Below are 19,493 nucleotides of genomic sequence, written 5' to 3'. Positions count from 1 at the left end.
CATGGTCATCTGATACTAGTCCAGTGAACCTTGTGTACCTTTTTGGTACCATATGTCATATTTTGATTTAAATAAGAAAACTAAGCATGGAGATTGATGATTTGAGTATATGTATATATATGTGTGTGTGTGTGTGTGTGTGTGTGTGTGTGTGTGTGTGTATATTATGATGACTATATCAATAATCACTCAAATAGCACTTCAAAATTTAGTGATGCCTTAAAGATATATCCCCTAAATAAAGGTAGCTCCAAAAAGCTTACAAATCACAAAATAGGATTCTTAGCACAAGTACTCAACTTTATCCCAGTTGAGTCAGAACTGTTAGGGTTATTGATAAGATGAAATCATATTAGTTGATGGCATGTCTTAAGCCCCATTAAACAGAAAATGAAAAATACCAGCTTCTCATAGAAGGAGTGTGTCTGGGCCCCAGAGTCAGTAAAATTCTGTACAATCCCAGTTAGGCTGCTTTCTTGTAGGGTAACTTATAGGTGAATTTCTTACTCTCTGTGAGCGTCAGTTCTCTGTCCTTTAGAATGGACATAGCAATACTTCTATCTGTATTCGTTGTAGTGACTAGTGAAAATATAATGAGTCCAGAATAATCTTTAGCATATTTAGTAGCTCAATAAATCACAGCTGTGGTTTATACAATTATTATTAACATTATTAGTAGTAATTCTATATTATAATTGAGAGTACAGTGAAATAAATAAAAGATAAAGAATGTTTCATTAGAATCACCTCCTCCCCCTTTAGTACTAATCAGAGCTCATTATTACAGGGACGAAGCAGTATTGCTGGTTAGAGAAGAGCCCTTCATTCTCTCTCAAAGGCCAATTAGAAATGGATTTATGGGAGTTACAACAGAAGAATGGATTAGCTTGAGGTACATTCCTTGTGTAAAAGGAAGTGCCTGGCAAATGCTTTAGAGTGTCAAATCTCTGTGCTCCTTGTTTCATTTCTTTGTACTTAGGTTTCTGATGTGACAAGGAAGGCTTCTAAAATCTATCCTGTACAACTCAGCATTCTGGAATTCTATGACATGCCCTAGAGAGAATCATCACCACTAGCTCACAATCTGGAAGGGGAGACAAGTAACAAGTCTTTCTATACCTTAACTCAGGTGATCACCCTGCTGAGATCAGCATTGTCGGGGTCATCTAGGAGCCTGGAGGAGAGACCAGTTCTGCCTCTGGGTTAGGAGGGTTCTCAGATGGTTCCCATTGGGACAGGAAGGCCAGTGGCTGAGGAAGCCTGGTGCCAAAAACCTAGGCCTTAGATTACTACAAAAGGCAAAGAATCATTTCTTGTGCCTTGATGAGAGGAACTACATACCTCGTTTCTTTTAGCACTGCATCAAAAGTCATTCTTAAAGGCTTCTCCTATGCTTGTAAAGATGATAATAACCACATTGATGATAAACATGTCAGCCAGTATATGTTGCTGCACATAATATATAGAACCTAACATCATTTTTACTTATTTGCAGCAAAATCAAGGCAAGTGCCCAGCCCAGAATTGTTCAGTGGAAGCCCCTGCTTGGATGCCAGTTCACCACTGTACTGTGAGTTTGATTATTTGATATTTTTGACATAGGCCAGATTAAAGGAGAATTGTTTTTATATTTTGGAACAACCTTAGTGGAATGAGCTAGAATACCCTCTGAAATTCAAGAGTAGAGCAGACCTTTTGAAAGGAGGAAGAATGTCTTCTTAGGAACTCTGCATTATAAGAAATACCTGTGATTGGGGAGTTCATGTATTTCTTTTTTGGAATCAGGATAACTTGCTAAAGGATTTGTCTAAATGGGTTATTGATGACTTAGAATTGGATAGTCTTTAAAATGAATATATTTGCACATGCATTTTTCTTAACAGCTGCATATTAAGCAATGCTTGGTTTTAGATGCCTTAGAGAAGGATTTTTCTCTTCTGCCATTGTTGTGTTGACTGTTTGATCGTGATGAGTACACAGATTTGCAATTTTCAAGTCTTTCTGGTACAATAATAGCCTCTGCATTTGTGTGAAATCTTCCATCAGAGAATTTTCAAGTGCCTTAGAAACAAACAGGTATGATGCCATTATTCCTGTATTGCAAACGGGAGACTTAAATGCAAAAGGAGTAAGAATAGTGCATCAATTGTAAAGCTGGGAATAGATTCTAGACACCCCGATTGTCCTTTCATGAACTTATTCCACTGTGCTGTGCTCTGAAATAAGTGAAGAAAGTGGCTGATTTGTGTGATACTCTCTTATATATACACTGCCTGAATGAAATGACAGTGGTTCCTCTGGGAACTGTGTGTGTTGTAACTGACAGTTTGCATGTCCTGAAATGATTTGTGTGTGATGGGGACAAGAAGTTCAAAAGTTATTTTTGGGGCATTCTCCTCATTTGATCCACCTGTAGGCAGTATAAAGTGATCTGTGCAACTCTTTAAATGTCCTCATCTATTGTTGAGGTACAAGCTTCTGAAAGGTGCAGCTACACTATCATAGCATGACTTCTGACTGTGGGATAAGGTCGTAGGCCTGAGGGAGCCTACTTTTCATGCAGATTGCGTGAGACAGTGAAGCCTCTTTCTTTATCTATGAAAGGAAGAAAAGGAAGGATCGTCCTTAATGAAAGAGAGATGATGATGCTAAATTTTGGAGGCATTCCTGCAGTGCGGAGGCAGCCCAGACTTGCTGGAGATGAAGAATAAAAATGTCACACTTTTGTGAGCAGATGGTCAGAGGGGAGTGAATGCTTAGGGACTCTGCTGATGCCAGAGAAAGGATGAGTTTTAATAATTCTATTTCTTCATCACTCACTCCTTTTGATGAATTACTTACTCTGATGATGTTGTTTCAAATTACTGATTTACTCTCCTTTTCTCCAAGGAGACCATGTGCTCTCCCGGGTCCTACTGTTCCTACATCTAGGTAAATCCTTGGTATATGGTAGGAGCTCTGGGAGTGCAGATTCAATACATGAATCTTCAGTCTGTTGATTTCCTCTTCATAGTAAGTTTTAGTAAATTATTTTACAACTCTCACATTTCTCGCTAAAGAGGAAAAAATACATTTTTACTCTCTCAGGTGGGTGGTTTCCACTTCTCACCTTCAAGTGTCCTTTTGTACTTTTTCCTTCAGAATACCATTGACTATGTGTTTTGAGGAGTTTTGTTTTCAAACTAGACAAAATTTAGCAGTGTGATTCTACTGTGTCAGGTACTGTGCTGATTGATTGCTAGAGATACAAAGATACATAAGATAGTGGCCCCATTGTATCAAATATATCCATGCGTAACACCAGTAACAATTCTGATTAGCAGCTGCCCCTCCAAGACACTGATAACTTCAGCCCCAAATTAAAGAAATTAAACATTTTAGTTACTTTGTGCCATCTTATTGCAAGTCTCTCCATTGTTATAATTCTGTCTTTTGGATTATTAGAAATAGTTCATTCTTTATTATTGCCTTGGAGTTGGACTGCTTAGGATCTGGGAATCCCAGATTAGGTCTTTTTGTAGGACCCCGAAGACCAAATAGATGACTTCATTTAAGACACTTCCTGAAGATCACAGGTCAGAAAGGCCAACCTTCAAGTCTGATTTTCAATGCTATAGTCAGGTGAGATCATCAGAAAGATGTTTCTTCTTGTCCCTGCTATGGAATTGGGAATTGCTGGTTACAGAAATTCCCTTTGCTGTTTACTTAAAAGTAATAATCTCCCATTGTGGCAGACACTTTTTGGGGGAATTGCAAAACCCGTAATAATTCTGCTTTCTCTGTCAGGAACCCCAGTCTACAAAGGTAGGCTCCCAGTGGTCATGTCTGGGCTCTGTGAGTCTATCACTGGCCATAGCCGACCAATCCAGAGGTAAATACCTAATCCCAGGTGAGCTATGTTGAATCTCTCTCCTGGGAAGTGGAATTTTGTACCAGAAAGACATCAAACTGGTAGCCATCAGTATTGAATGATGTGAATGACAGTGGTTTGGAAAACTATCCTGTGAACTTCAGTTGCTGAGCTCCCTTGAGCTGCCGTGTATCTTCCCTTTGAGATTTTTGCTTACTCCAGGCTCATTTTGATTTTATGGGAAGGTCCCAATAACCTGCTGATAATCAGTAAGTTACTTTTCCCCTCAAGTTCTCTAGATTTTGTTTTGCTTTATTTCATTTATTTGGGGGAGTTTATTGCCCTTTGGTTTACTCTCAGTCAACTCCCTTAACTAGCATCCCCTGTCAGCAACATTTATGAAACTCCCACTAGAACTGATGTAATGAGTAGGGTCTCAGGCAGAAAGAAGCACTCAGAACTGTGGGTTTTTGATGATGTAGAATAGTCTGTTCATTTCAAATATCTAATTATGCACAAAACTTAGGTACATAAAATGAGCAAAGAATAATTTGGTATTGACTTAATCCATACCAGAGAATGAGAAGTACGGACAGTTTAACTATATAGTTGGCAAAAGCATACTTATATAACAAAACTACATATGATATGTAAAGTAGTTCTGGTATTAATTTCCATTTTCTCATCTCTCAGGAATTAGAGAAAATCTTAGCCTCCTGTGTTAGAGAATGCCTTATCTGTCTCAAATCCTCTGTGGGCTGAAGCAGGCTATAAATAAGTTAAGACACACTTACATTCATAATTAAATGGATAGTTTCTGTTAGCTTTATGCATTTTTCAAATTTACTTGATTCTTTCCTGTATTTCTCTCCCCACTGCCCTATTCTTTCTTGGTGTTTTGCTCTAGAATGATTGTATCCTTATAATTGGGCTTTATTACTCTTTTTCCTAAGAGCCCTGGTCTTTGTGAGTGCATTTGCCCCCAGGGTCATTTTAGGGGCTGATCTTTTATCCCTGGTTTTCCTAAGAAGACTTCTTTCTCCAAATTGCTTTGCAAATGCCTGTCAACAGCTACACATTGCCTTGAACATGACTTCTATACTTCTGTTACTTTTCGCTCACTCTCTTCCTGGATGTTCTCTTTTTTAGTACTCCACAATACGACCAAAAGGTATATTTTAAAGACTTTTCCTTTTAGTCAGAAATTTCAGTGTGAATATTGGGGTTCAAGCCGAACAGAAATTTTACCTCCAGTAATTATACAGAAACACGGACATATTTATAATCCCTGAATAATTATAAAGGAAATGTCTTCCCTAGTGCAAAGGGTGACAGTACCCCTTGTATGGCTGCATTAAGCACTAGAATGACCCCTTCCTTACATCGCCATTAAAAAAAATTTTTTTTTGCATTTCATTTTATTTTATAATGATTTTCATTTTTTCCATTATAGCTGGTTTACAGTGTTCTGTCAGTTTTCTCCTGTACAGCAGGGTGACCCAGTTACACATACATGTGTACATTCTTTTTTCCATTTTAAATTTAATTGGGTTGTATGCTCTTTGGTTTGTATGATCACGATCATGCACGTAGCGGTTACCTGAACCCCTGCCACTTGTAAACAAATGAGAAGAGACCCACAGGTTCTAGGACTCAGGGGAAGACAGACAGATCTCTGAACCTGGAGTGAACAAAACTTAAGTTTCTGGCAAGTGGAAACAACCAACCTTAGACTTAACCAGCTGAGGGAGGCTTGAGCGGCTGCTGCATTTCAGGGCATGTCTCTGGACCACTAAGTATGGCTGTGGCTTCTGCGTGATTTTGGTCACTTTGAGGAATTTCCCCAATCCTTAGTTAATAAGCATTACTTAGAAATGGCTGTAATTTATGATTTTATTGATTAGACACATTATGTATAAGTACACACGATTATCTAGAATAATTACTTTGATGTTTGCATTCTCCTTAGTCCCTGGAAATTGAAAAATAATGTCCTGAGAGATGTTTCTAAAAGCTAAGTTGAAAATAAAATCTCTGCTATTGTGGAACTTATGGATATTGTTATATGTATGTATTTATGTATATATATATGTATGTAATATTCATCTGTAAATATATGAAATAGTTTCAAATATCATAAGCATCGGCAAATAAGAACACTGCACTGTGAATCCATCAACTCTCATTTACTCATTCAAGATGCATTTGCTGACCATATTTTGGGAGTTAGATTCTTCTGACTTGGATTCTTCAGGATAGAGCAGGGAACTATACATGCAAATGATCATAATAATGGGTAATGCATGCTATAAAAGTTGTCGGTACTAAAAACTATAACTTTTCAGTATTGGAGATTTGCCTCAAGGTGGATTTTGGAAGACAGAGAAGATGCAATATTTGGTAATAGTTAAGCATATAAGCTTTGGAGTCGAATGAGGTTTGCGTGAAAATATGAATTCTGCCACTTACTAGCCATATAACCTTAGATAATTTACTTATCTCTCTGAATTTACACATATAACGGCATTTTGAAATTTACATGAGATAATGGATAATAAGTGTTAACACAGCACTTGGCATATGGTAATTGCTTGATAAGAAGTAAGAGAAAGAAAGAAAAGGATCGGTCATTCTAGAACAAAGTGGCTAGCGCAGTATGAATTGGTGAGGAAAAGTGTAAAAAACAGGCAATGACTCCTTATTAACCTAGGGATATTTATCTGGATTTATTAAGGAGGGCCCTTTCTTCAGAAAGGGATTCAGGCTGGAACAGGAAAAGTTTCCAGGGGTTAATGTACAACTCTTGATGATTTTAAAAGGAGAAATCTTGAAGCTCTTGAAAAGAAACATTCTGCCTTCTGACAGCCAGGAACTGATGATATAGGAGTGTCATGTTAACAAGAGATGTTTGTATTCTGAGTAATATAAAGCCATTTTGGAAGAGGGCCTAGATAGTCTTTTTAATTTAAAAGCATATTAACATTTCCCTACCCTGTCTCTCTAGATTATGAAAGTAAATTTTCTCTCTTTTATGGGAAATCAATAAAAACAGACATTCCTCAAAGAAACCAGAGGAGATGTTATTTTAAAGTGTTAATTGTTTCAGCATGTTCTTCAAGGCCACCTCCCATCACCCACAGTTGGCATCATTCACTCTAATTGAAACCAGTTAATACAATATGCCTAAACTCTTCTATGATAGCGCAAAGCTTTTTTTTCCTCCTTGTTCTGATAACTTCTCTCGCACTTTTCCCCCCACAATGCATTGCATGACTTCATTTTATATACAGCCCAAATAAATACCCAGACTGTGGCATGTAGAAACATCCAATCCAGTCATAAAATAAATAATGTTGTGTCTGTTCTCTGGGTGTTTCCCGAGTTCCTATGAACACAGCACCGGCTGAGCGAACTCTGCTGCTGGGAAATGACACCCAGGATGGCTTTGACGAGTATTTTCTTTCCAAAAACTGGATACAATTTTTATTTTTTAGGACAAGGTTTTCATACCATCAGCAGTTCCTTTATAGAACAAAAATTCAGGACATTATCAGATGATCACAATTTTAGCAAAATTATGGAAGATTACAGAGCACAGAGCCTAAATTGGCCTGCATGGGGATTAGAGTGCATCTGGCCATACGGGTGGTAGCCATGGGTTAGAAAAGAATCCAGAGGGGAAATTATCTTAGAAAAATTAACATGCACTTTAAGAAATGTGTACTCTGTGGAATGTCTCTGATACCAACTGGGCTGTAGTCAGGGCTTTAAATCAAGCAAAGTGAGAGGAAGATTAGATAGAGAAAATGGATACATTCCATCCTCACCCCACCCCTTCTGTCCCTTATAGTACCTTGGACTTATACTGGTTTCCTCTCTAGGTTTGAAAGAGCCTACTGGGAACTTCAGGATTCATATCAAACAATGTTGTTACAATGATCTTTGAAACACACTCAGAAAGGGAACCCACAGTATTTATGGAGTTGGGGGTGGTATTGGTTTATGGGAGATAGGAAAGGACATTTCCAGGGAGCACAGATAAAAACTATACAAAGTATAGAACAAAAAACCTGTAAACACGTACCCAGCATTCCCTGTGCAGAGATGGACGTTCCAAGTCCAGAGTTTGCTGGCAAGATGTGAGAAGCTAAATGGAGAAATGGTAGGTAACCACCTGGGAGCAGAAGGTAGGCCCACGGTAGAACTGAAATCAGCAAACTGTGCTCATTGTCCCAGCTACCTCTTTCTGCACATTTGCACATTTCCCTCGAATTCCCTCTTTGCCCATCTTGACTGATGTTGGGGTCTCAGCATTCACCTACCTCTTCCACCCTTCTCTTTTTGGCGTCACAGCCAAGAATCTAACTGAACACAGAACTAATAGAAATCCTTATGATATTTTTCCTATGGATATTTGGGATTTTTTTTTTTTTGGTTGTTGTTTTCCATCAGCATTTTTATTTTTTTCCACAGATTTACTGAGATATAATTCACACGCCAGACAATTTTTCCATTTAAAATGCACAATTCAGTGATTTTAATGCATTGACAAAGTTGTGCTCCTCTCACTACCACCAATTTTAGAACATTTTCATGACCTTAAAAGAAACTCCATGCTCATCATCAGACTCTCCTGACTCCTCCTCCCTCTAGCTCCTGGTAATCACTAAACCATTTTCCATCTCTATGGATTTGCTTATTCTCGACATTTTCTATAAATGGAATTATAAAATATGTGGTCTTTTGTGACTGGCTTCTTTCTCTTGACATAATATCAAGGTTTATCCATGTTGTAGCATGTGTCAGTTTTTCATTATTTTATCTTAATGAAAAATACACCATTGTGTGGACACTCTTTATTTTGTTTATTCATTCATCAGCTAGTAGACATTGTGTTGTTTGCCCTTTTTCTATATTATGAATAATGCCGCTATGAATATTTCCAGGCGAGTTTTTGTATTCATATATGTCTTTCATTCTCTTGGATATGCATATTTACGAGAGGAATTATGGGGTTGTATGGTAACTGTTTACCTTTTTAGGAATTACCAGATTGTTTTGTAGAGCAGTTATACTCTTTTATTTTCCCACTTGCAATGTTCGAAGGTTTCAATTCTCCATATCCTCATCGGAATTTGTTATGTGTCATTTTTATTGTAGTCATCTTGGTGGGTATGAAGTAGTATCTCATTGTGGTTTTGCTTTACATTTCCCTAATTGTGATATATTGAACATTTTTTTAATATACTTACTGGCTGTCTTTAGAGAAATGCCTTTATAGTTCCTTTACCTGCTTCATTATTGGATTTTTTTGGGGGGAGGAATCTTTAAATCTTTGAGTTGTAGGAGCGCTCTGTATATTCTTAATACTAATCACCTATTAGATATATGATTTGTAAATATTTTGTACTACTACATGGATTTTTTTTTTTTTTTTTTTTTTTGGTCTCTTAAGGGCCACACCTATTGCATACAGAAGTTCCCAGGCTAGGGGCTGAATCAGAGCTGCAGCTGACCTCTACACCACAGCCACAGCAATGCGGGATCTGAGCTGTGTCTGCGACCTACACCACAGCTCACAACAGTGCCAGATCCTTAACCCACTTAGCGAGGCAAGGGATCAAATCCGCATCCTCATGGATACTAGCAGGGTTTGTTACTGCTGAGCCACAAGGAGAACTCAACTTTAAATAGTATCACTTAAAGCACAAGATTTTTAAATTTTGGTGAAGTCCAATTTATCTTTTTCCTTTTTTTTTTTTTTTTTTTTTTTCTTTTTTTTGGTCTTTTTGCCTTTTCTAGGGCTGCTCCACAGCAGGTGGAAGTTCCCAGCTAGGAGTCTAATTGGAGCTGTAGCCACCGGCTTACGCCAGAGCCACAGCAACGCGGGATCTGAGCTGCGTCTACAACCTACACCACAGTTCACGGCAACGCCGGATCGTTAACCCACTGAGCAAGGGCAGGGACCGAACCTGCAACCTCATGGTTCCTAGTCGGATTTGTTAACCACTGCGCCACGACGGGAACTCCCCAATTTATCTTTTTCTTTGTCACCTTTTATATCTGAGGAAACTTCACATAACCAAGTCAAAAAGATTTACTCCTATATTTTCCTCTAATAATAGTTTTAGCTCTTACATTTAGTTCTGTGATCTATCTTGAGTTATTTTTTGTGTGTTTATAGTGTATATAGTTGGCCATCTATTGAAAAATATTTGCTTTCCCCATTGAATTACCTTTGCATCCCTGTCGAAAATCAATTTACTATTAATATAAAGATTTATTTATGGACCTTCAATTCTATTCCATTGATTTATATGGCAATCTTTATTCAGTACCATACTATCTTATTTATTGTAGCTTTATCCTAAGTTCAAAATCAATAACTATGTATCTTCAACTCTGTTCTTCTTTATCAAGATTCTTTTGGACATTCAGGGTCTCTTGCATTTTTATGTGGATTTTATGATCAGCTTGTCAATTTACAAAAAGGGTATCTGGGATTTTTATAAAGGTTGCTTTCAATCTGTAGATTAATTTGAGGAATATTGCAATTAATAACGATATTAAATCTTCTGATCCCATAAATGTTTTTCCATTTATTTAGGTTTTCTTCAGTTCCTTTGTACAATATTTTACAATTTTCAAAGAGTATAAGTTTTTATATTTTTTGTTAAATTTATTTCCAAGCATTTAATTATTTGTAATACTGTTATAAATGAGTTTTTTTTGGTTAATTTCATTTTCAAACTGGTCATTGCAAGTGTATGAAAATACAATCAATTTTTATTTCTTGTTCTTATACCCTGTAACATTGCTGAACCTCTTTGTTCTAATAGCTTTTTAAAAAAGCGAATCCCTTAGTTTTTCTATATACAGGATGATACCATCTGCATAAAGAGATAGTTTTACAATCTGGATGCCTTATATTTCATTTTTTGCCCAGATGCCTTGGCTAGAAAATTCAGTACAATATTAAATAGAATTGGCGAGAACTCACATTCTTATCTTGTTCTTGATTTTAGGGGAAAGTTCAGTGTTTCATCATTACATATGATGTTAGCTGTGGGGTTTTTTTATAGATAACTTTTAGCATATCAAGGAAGTTCTCTTTTATTCCTAATTTATTGAGTATTTTTTATCATGAAAGAGGGATTTTGTTTGATTGTTTATGTGTTTCTTTTGATATTTATTTTTAACGTAAAATTTTCATGTGCTGAAAGAATGTTGGCTTATATTGAGAACATTAAGCAAAACTTTTCTAAGATTCCTGAAAGTATATTCTATCTATTCATAATCCACACTTGAATTTGCCAAAGGATATCTCTTCCCTTCTCTGACAGATGAGAAAACTGAAGCTAATTTTTGTTTTTTTTAGTATCACAAAAAATTTTTTTTGGTATTCTTTGGGTACCCAATCTGGTGCTTTTTTGATATAATTCACCATCTCTCTTGAGCAACTTTATGCTCGTGAGTTTCTGTGGAAAATAATGAATTCAAGAGACCAGTTTCTCAGTAGCTGTGCCTTGTGTCGTGGAAGGTGCCACCTGGATTCTATATATTGAATGTTGGGTGACATTGCATTGTCGGGCAACCGTATTGGCAGCCATAGTAGCACCTTTAAAGGTCTCCTTTGTTAGTATGTCAGGATTTCTAATCTTATACAATTTATTTAGAGAGGAAGACTGCATAGATAACCACTATGTAAAGAGGGTTGTAATAAATCTGACTACTCAAAAATTTAGTTATGTCCTTCTTTTCAGAGCTAGAGTAATTTTTATCATGGGTTTTCTTTTAGAGTATTGCAAGGATCTATCTTCCCTCTTCTTAGTTTCATCAGTTGATATAAACATTAAATATAAAAGTTTCTCTCATAGATCATTCCATGACAGAGCTATATAAGCTATGAGATTGTTTTTCATAGGTTTGTGGAGGGATGCTAATATAGAATATAATGATTCAATAATACATAAATCATTAAGAATTCACAAGAAGCTATAGTGGTGGTTCTATGGACTTCCCACTTCAAGGGCTTTGTCTCTATGTCCAGAAAAATTCCTGGAAAAATTGAGTTTTTGTTCTCTTTGAAATCAACTTAAGGAAGCTTCAGCTGTATTTACTAAATAATGTTTTGCTTACTTAGTATTCAGCAACCCTAATTGTGTAGTAATAAACTAAGAATCATCTAGAAATAAAAATAGTGTTGAAATGGTCTAAATCAATATTTCAATGCTCACAACTCATTTACAGGGTAACTCTTCCATGACCTTACTGTGTGAGCTTCTTAATATTTCTCAGGCACATGTTTGAATGTGAAAGACCCATTATACCTTATTTCGGAGCTGATTTAGATACATTTATAATAATCATGGCCACTTTTTACTAATTACTAATTATTCATTAGAAGATCCAAATAATTAGAACAGGTATATGGAAATTCAGGAGAAGATATTCCTAAAGCCTAGGACATTAGCAGCCATGGGAAGTGGAAGCCAATAGTGAGGAAAGATGCAAATGTTAAAAGCAAGCACAAGCCCTTAAACTCTGAGTAACTGTGTGATGGGGCATGGGTACATTATAACTTAATTTTTAAAATAGGTAAATTTTTATTTTTATTATTCTTTGTTTTATTATTCTTAATTGATCTAAAATAAAACTTTTTTCAAGCAATACTAATAATGTGTTAAGAAATTATAGCATATGGATATGTGGACTAAATGATAGAAATATCACAAGAGGTGGAAGGAATTAGAAATTCTCTGTTATAAGGTATCTGCCCTTCTTTTTCTTTAAATTATAGTTGATTTACAGTGTTGTGCCAGTGTTATGCTGTACAGCACAGTGACCCAATCATTCATGTGTGTGTGTGTGTGTGTGTGTGTGTGTGTGTGTATACATACTTTCTGTAGTTCTAGAAAACTATAGATAGTTCTTTTTCTCATACTGTCCATCATGTTCTATCCCAGGAGATTGGCTATAGTTCCCTGTGCTGTACAGTAGGACCTCATTACTTATTCATTCTAAATGTAATAGTTTGCATAGAGAACACACTTGTGATTGCCAAGGGGAAGAGGGAAGGAGTGGAATGGATGGGGAGTTTGGGGTTTGTAGCTGCAAACTATAACTTAGTATTATATATATATATATATATATATATATATATATACACACACACACACACACACTTAGTATTTTAACTGATTTTCAAAAATGTTGGCCACGAGTCAATATATAAAAATCTAAAATTATGCCTAAAGATTTTTTTGGAGAATAATTACCTTTGTGACTTCTAAGTGTAGCTACTAAAAATTTGCAAATTAAAAAAATGTACGAAAGACAAAAACATAATTCAGAGGAAAAACTTCAGTTCTCTGGAAGATTCATATTTGGAAACACACATTTGATGGTTTTGATTGATGAGCAGATAGTGGCATGTTTCAGCTCATACCTCTCTTCTCCAACTGAAGCAACTGTTATTGGTTTGAATTTGTGGCAGAGACAAAGATGGTGTTGAGGGGGCTAGAGAAACTGAAGGCGTAACAGGGAGCCCTGGTGATATGTAAAAGGAGCTTTACCTTGGGGTTTGTAGTGTCACTGATTTTTAGTAGTACAAGCCATTGGCATATATTGGCATCACATGAGGTTTTCAGTGTAGGTTAGCATTCTTCCTATTAAACTTTTCATTTATCACTCAAAGAGGGGGTGTTTCATTGTAGTGGGTGTATGAGTTTTATAATTAAGCAGAACTTGTTGAGATCTCCGTTCTCTCACGAGGCATATGAACTTCAGTAAGAATTTCAACATCTCATTGTCTCCCTTTTCTGATTTGTGAAATAAGAATATTGATACGTACCTTGCAAGATTATCTTCGGAATTAAAGATAATATATGCAATATGCCTACATTAGAGCATATAGTAGGTAGTTGGTAAATGTTGATTTTGTTATTATTATGGTGTTATTGTTATCAGCATAGTAGAACTCTGAAGATGGTTACAGTTTGAGACCTATATTTGCCTCACCAAAGGCACTTGAGCAACGGACTCTGGCTTACTTTCAGATTACTTGGATGGTGTAAGATATAAATGAAAGCTATGGAGTTTGAATGTTTGAGTTAATTTTCTTTTTTAAAAATTTTTATTATAGTTGGTTTACAGTGTTCTGTCAATTTCTGCTGTACAGCAGGGTGACCTAGTTATGCATATGTATATATATATATATATACATTTTTTTCTGCATTATCCTCCATCATATTCTAACACAAATTATGAGATATAGTTCCTTGGGCTATACAGCAGAATCTCATTGTTTATCCATTTCAAATGCAATAGTTTTCATCTACTAACCCCAAATTTGATGTCCATCTATCCCCTGCCCCTCCCCGTTGGCAACCACGAGTCTATTCTCCATGTCCATGAGTTTGTTTCTTTTCTGTAGATAAGTTCATTTGTGCCACATATTAGCTTCCAGATATAAGCAATATCATATGGTATTTGTCTTTCATGTGAGTGAGTTTTTTTAAGCATAAAGGTTGAATTATTTCTAACAATGATTTGCATTATAATTTCTATATCTTTGAAAGTCATTTGTGAATTTGGAGCCATGGATATATTCTTTTTTGGCTACTTGAATTCCTGAGAGAATGTGTTTCAGCACTGAGTGGTGAGAGAGCCTCTGGAAACATATATGATAGGTTTGGTTGTGAAGTGCCAAGTCCAGTGCACTTATAATGGAATTTCCCTTCTTTTCCTATAAACAGTGTAAATAAATATCTTTTGAACTCCTCTGGAAACCTTTCCCAACTATCATATTATTTCCTTTTATTTGATGTTTTTAGATCACTGTGAAACAAATAGAGACATCATCAAGTGCCCTTGGTTTGGGTGTTGGTGGCTATTCATACACCCACTAAAGATATGAGTCATGAATGACAGCTCTTCCAAGTGAATAATCCCACCTTGGAAATCCTAAACTGCACACATCTTCTTGAGGAACTTTTCTTCAATGTTATTCATGGGATGGGTATATTGCCCCAAATAAACATTTGAATAAAGGCCATACAACATATGAATGGGGGGATCTCTGAATAGTAATGATTATAGGCTTTTAAAAACATTGATTCTTTATGTATTTTTGTATATTACAAATTATTTATAATGAACCTAGAAATCTAAATAACAGTTATTTAAATAACTGAATTATACAAAGAAGATATATGGGCGTTCTTGTCAGAGACTTCCTTATACCTGCTTGCCATTCTGACTCTCTGTGCTGTTCTTCTGGTTGTGCTCATCCCCTGCTCAGGCTTGCCTCATTAGATTTAGCCTCAGGTAGTCCAAACAGAGGAAGCTATTCCATGAGGCCATGCCTCTAGCAGCAGCCAGCTTCCTATGACCAGAACAGAGCAGGTGTCAGTGACAAACCTCTTGAAGCAGCCTCCAGCGACTCCAGACCTCTGCGGAATTGTACAAATGTTTGGACAAACTTTGGCCTGAAGAAAACTTTTAGCAGTGCTTGACACAGAAATGGAACATTAATTGCTTCAGCTCCTCAAGGAGGTCCCATTGGCAGCAGGCAGCGTAGTTACCCAGACTGCTTCATAAAAACAGCCCCTCCCAGCCTGGATTAATGGACTGGTTTCAGCAGCAAAAGATATAACAAATGCACCTAATCAAAACCCCAAACTTAAGCATGGTTGGAGAAGGTGGAGAAGGAGCAGGTTTCATAACAACTGCTCTTCCATTATAGCAATGAGGAAAAATGTATACAAACATTTGAATATTTCATTTACTGACCCATATATTTTCCACCAACTCAGAATAAACACCTCATTAAAAAAATCAATGCCATTCAAGTCTGGATTGGCTAAATAGCCCAACCACAGGGGAAAAAAATGCTAACTGATCTTAAGGACCATTTTAGATTGCATTTTGGTTAAGTAAAAATTTTCCATAATTTAATATCCATGACTTAATTAAACACATCCTATAAATATTATCTCCCTAAATATACTAATACTCACTCTGTTGAAATAACTAGTTTGTTTCTTCAATGTATTTGGTCATACACCATTGTTCTTTAGGTTGTGTCAGCAGTTTCATTAAAAAGTTGTACTCTATTTATAACTTGGAAGCAAAAATGCATTCTGAGCTAAAACTTAATGTCCAAAGTCTTGCCCAAAAGCAGTTTTCTAAAGAATACACAGACAGAAGTTTTATGACTCTGAGAAAGCTTGAGGTGCATAGGGAGACCTATAAGACACCAACAAAAGAATCTCATCTATTTCTGTGTATCAGGACCGCTCACAGAACCTGAGAAAGAAACTAGGCTTTGGAAGGGAATACAGTTTTTTATAACCTTGTGCTGGAGAATCAGGGAACTTTGTTGAAGATTTTTGCATCTATATTCATCAGAGATATTGGCCTGTAACTTTCTGTTTTAATAGAATTTAATTTTCTGTTTTATTCGTATTTAGCAGAATTAAGTTGGGAGTGTTCCCTCCTCTTCAGTTTTCTGAAATAGTTTGAGAAGGATAGTTATTAACTCTTCTTTATATGTTTGGTAGAATTGCTCTATGTAGCCATCTGGTCCTAGACCTTTGTTTGCTGGGAGGTTTTGGAATACAAATTTAATTTTGGTGCTAGTGATCAGTCTGTTCAGATTTTCATTTATTTATTAATTATTAATTTATAGTCCACTTACAATTATTACAACATATTGGCTATATTCTCCTTGTTGTACAATACATCCTTATAGCCTATCTTACACCCAAAAGTTTGTACCTCCCACTACCCCATGCCTATACTGTGCCTCATCCCCAGTGGAACCTCTAGTTTATTCTCTGTATCTGTGAGCCTGCTGCTTTTTTTGGTTATATTCACTAGTTTGTTGTATTTTCTAGATTCCACATGTAAATTATATCATTTGATGTTTGTCTTTCTCTTTCTGACTTACATCACTTAGCATAATGCCTTCCAAGTCCATCCACGTTGCTGCAGATGGCAAAATTTTGTTCTTTTTTTTTTTTATGGCCGAGTGGTATTCCTTTGTGTGTGTGTGTACCACATCTTCTGTATCCTTTCATCTATTGATGGACACATGGGTTGTTTCCCTATCTTGGCAACTGTAAATAATGCTGCTATGAATCTTAGGTTGCCTGTATCCTTTCAAATTAGTATTTTTATTTTATTTGATATATACCCAGGAGTAGAACTGCTCTGTCATATGGTAGTTCTGTTTTTAGTTTTGTGAGAAATCTCTGTACTGTTTTCCACAGTGACTGCACCAGTTTACAATCCCACCAACAGTGTATGAGGTTTCCCTTTTCTCCACACTTGCCACAATTTTTTATTTGTGTGTTTTTTTTTTTTAATGACAGCTATTCTGGTCAGTATGAGGTGATATCTCATTGTATTGTTTTATTTTTTCCTTTGGTCATGCCCATGGCATGCAGAAATTCCCAGGCCAGAGATCTAACCCAAGCCACAGCAGTAACCTGAGCCACCGCAATGACAATGCCAGTAACTACTAGGCGACCTGGGAACTCTTTATTGTGGTTTTGATTTCCGTTTCCCTGATGATTAGTGATGTTGAGCTTCTTTTTGTGTCTGTTGGCCACCTGCATTTCCTCTTTGGAAAAATGTTTATACAGTTCTGCTCATTTTTAAATAGGGTTTTTTTTATATTGAGTTCTATGATCTATTTACATATGTTGGATATTAATGCCTTATCACTCATATCATTTGCAAATATTTCCTCCCATTCAGTAGGTCAGTTCTGTTCAGATTTTCTATTTCTTCCTGACTAAGCCTTGGGAGATTTATATTTATAGAAATCTGTTAGTTTGTCCAATTTATTGGCATATAAATGTTTATAGTGTTCTCATGATTTTTTTGTACCTCTTTGATATGTTATTTTTCCTCTTTCGTTTCTTATTTGGATCCTCTCTTTTTTTCTTGATGAACCTGGCTAAAGGCTTAATAATTTTGTTTATCTTTTCAAAATACCACCTTCTAGTTTCATTGATCTTTTCTATTATTTTTTGTTCTCTATTTATTTCATCTCCAGTCTTTATTATTTCCTTCCTTCTGCTGACTTCAGGCTTTTTCCTCCCTAATTCCTTTAGGTGGTAGGTTAGGTCATTTATTTGAGATTTTTCTTGTTTCTTGAGGAAGGCTTATATCACTATAAACTTCCCTCTTAGAACTGCTTTTGCTGAATCTTATCAGAGTATTGTGTTTTATAGTCATTTGTTTTTAGGCATTTTCTGATTTCCACTTGGATTTCTTCATTGACTATATTTTTTTTAATAGCTTGTTTTTTAGTCTCCATGTATTTGTGTTTTTCCCATTTTTCTTCCTGTAATAGATTTCTAGTTTCATACTGTTGTGGTTGGGGAAAAAAATGCTTGCTATACTTTCTATCCACTTAAAATGTTGAATTTTTTTTTGTGGCCTAGCATATGGTCTATCCTAGAGAATGTTCCATGTGCATTTGAAAAGAATGTATTTTCTCCTTTTTGGATGTAATGTCCTGTAGATATCTACTAAGTCCAATAGATCTAATATATAATTTAAAACTTCTGTTTCCTTATTGATTTCCTCTCTGGCTGGTCTGTCCATTGACATAATTTGAGTGGTACTACCACTATGACATTATTGTCAACTTCTACCTTTATGTCATTTAATGTTTGAATTATATATTTACATATTCCTATGTTAGTACATATATGTTAATAAGTGTTATATCCTATTCTTATGTTGATCACTTTATCATTATTTAATGCCTTTATTTTTCTTTTGTTATGAACTTTTTTTATAGTCTGTTTTGTCTAGTGTAAGTTTGCTACATCTACTTTCGTATTGTTTTCATTTGCATGAGTTATCTTTTTCCATTTCTTCACTTATAGCCTGTGTATTATCCTTAAGTCTGAAGTAAATCACTTGTAAGCAGTATACACATGTGTCTTTTTTTTTTAAAGTCCAATCAGTCACCTTATGTCTTTTGTAGTTAATTTTTTTTTTCATTTCCTTTTGCTTTTTTTTTTTTTTTTTTTTTTGGTCTTTTTGCCGTTTCTAGGGCCACTCTCGCGGCATGTGGAGGTTCCCAGGCTAAGGGTCTAATCAGAGCTGTAGCTGCCGGCCTGCACCAGAGCCACAGCAATGCAGGATCAGAGCCATGTCTGCAACCTACACCACAGCTCATGGCAACGCTGGGTCCTTAACCCACTGAGTAAGGCTAGGGATCGAACCTGCAACCTCATGGTTCCTAGTTGGATTTGCTAACCACTGCACCACAACGGGAACTCCACCTTATGTCTTTTGATTACAGCACTTGGTCCATTTATATTTAAAGTGATTATTGATAGATATGTACTTATAGCCATTTTGTTTCTTACTTTCTAAGTGTTTTCTTAGTTATTCTTTTTGTCTCCTCCCTTGTAGTTAGATGATTTTTTAATTTTTAATTACAGTTAATTTACAATGTTCTTTCAATTTCTGCTGTATAGCAAAGTGATCCAGCCACACATACATATTATTATTTTTTTTCATACTATGTTCCATCATGTTTGAACCCAAGAGACTAGGCATAGTAGGACCCCATTACTTATCCATTCTAAATGTAATAGTTTGCATCTACCAACTC

At 36.0% G+C, this 19,493-nt stretch overlaps 1 protein-coding gene across 26 annotated transcripts in view; it reads left to right on the top strand.

Annotated features, from left to right (window-relative positions):
- Window positions 1-19,493, top strand: part of DLG2 (discs large MAGUK scaffold protein 2) — a 1,974,117-nt gene that overhangs the window by 430,372 nt on the left and 1,524,252 nt on the right. For all 26 annotated transcript variants that reach the window (XR_014814818.1, XR_014814817.1, XR_014814819.1 and 23 more), the window contains one exon: window positions 1,496-1,570. Coding sequence is in view for 23 of the 26 variants with exons in the window: in XM_084975536.1 (XP_084831662.1) it covers window positions 1,496-1,570 (75 nt within the window). In the remaining 3 variants the exon portion in view is untranslated. The remainder of the gene's footprint in view (window positions 1-1,495; window positions 1,571-19,493) is intronic.

The sequence above is a fragment of the Sus scrofa genome, chromosome 9 (genome assembly GCF_054392235.1).
Source record: "Sus scrofa isolate SSC_HxYL_T2T_F1_AM1 chromosome 9, Sscrofa_HxYL_maternal_Yorkshire_Landrace_v2.0, whole genome shotgun sequence".
Taxonomy (NCBI): Eukaryota; Metazoa; Chordata; class Mammalia; order Artiodactyla; family Suidae; genus Sus; species Sus scrofa.
This window is presented reverse-complemented; position numbering and strand designations above follow the sequence as displayed.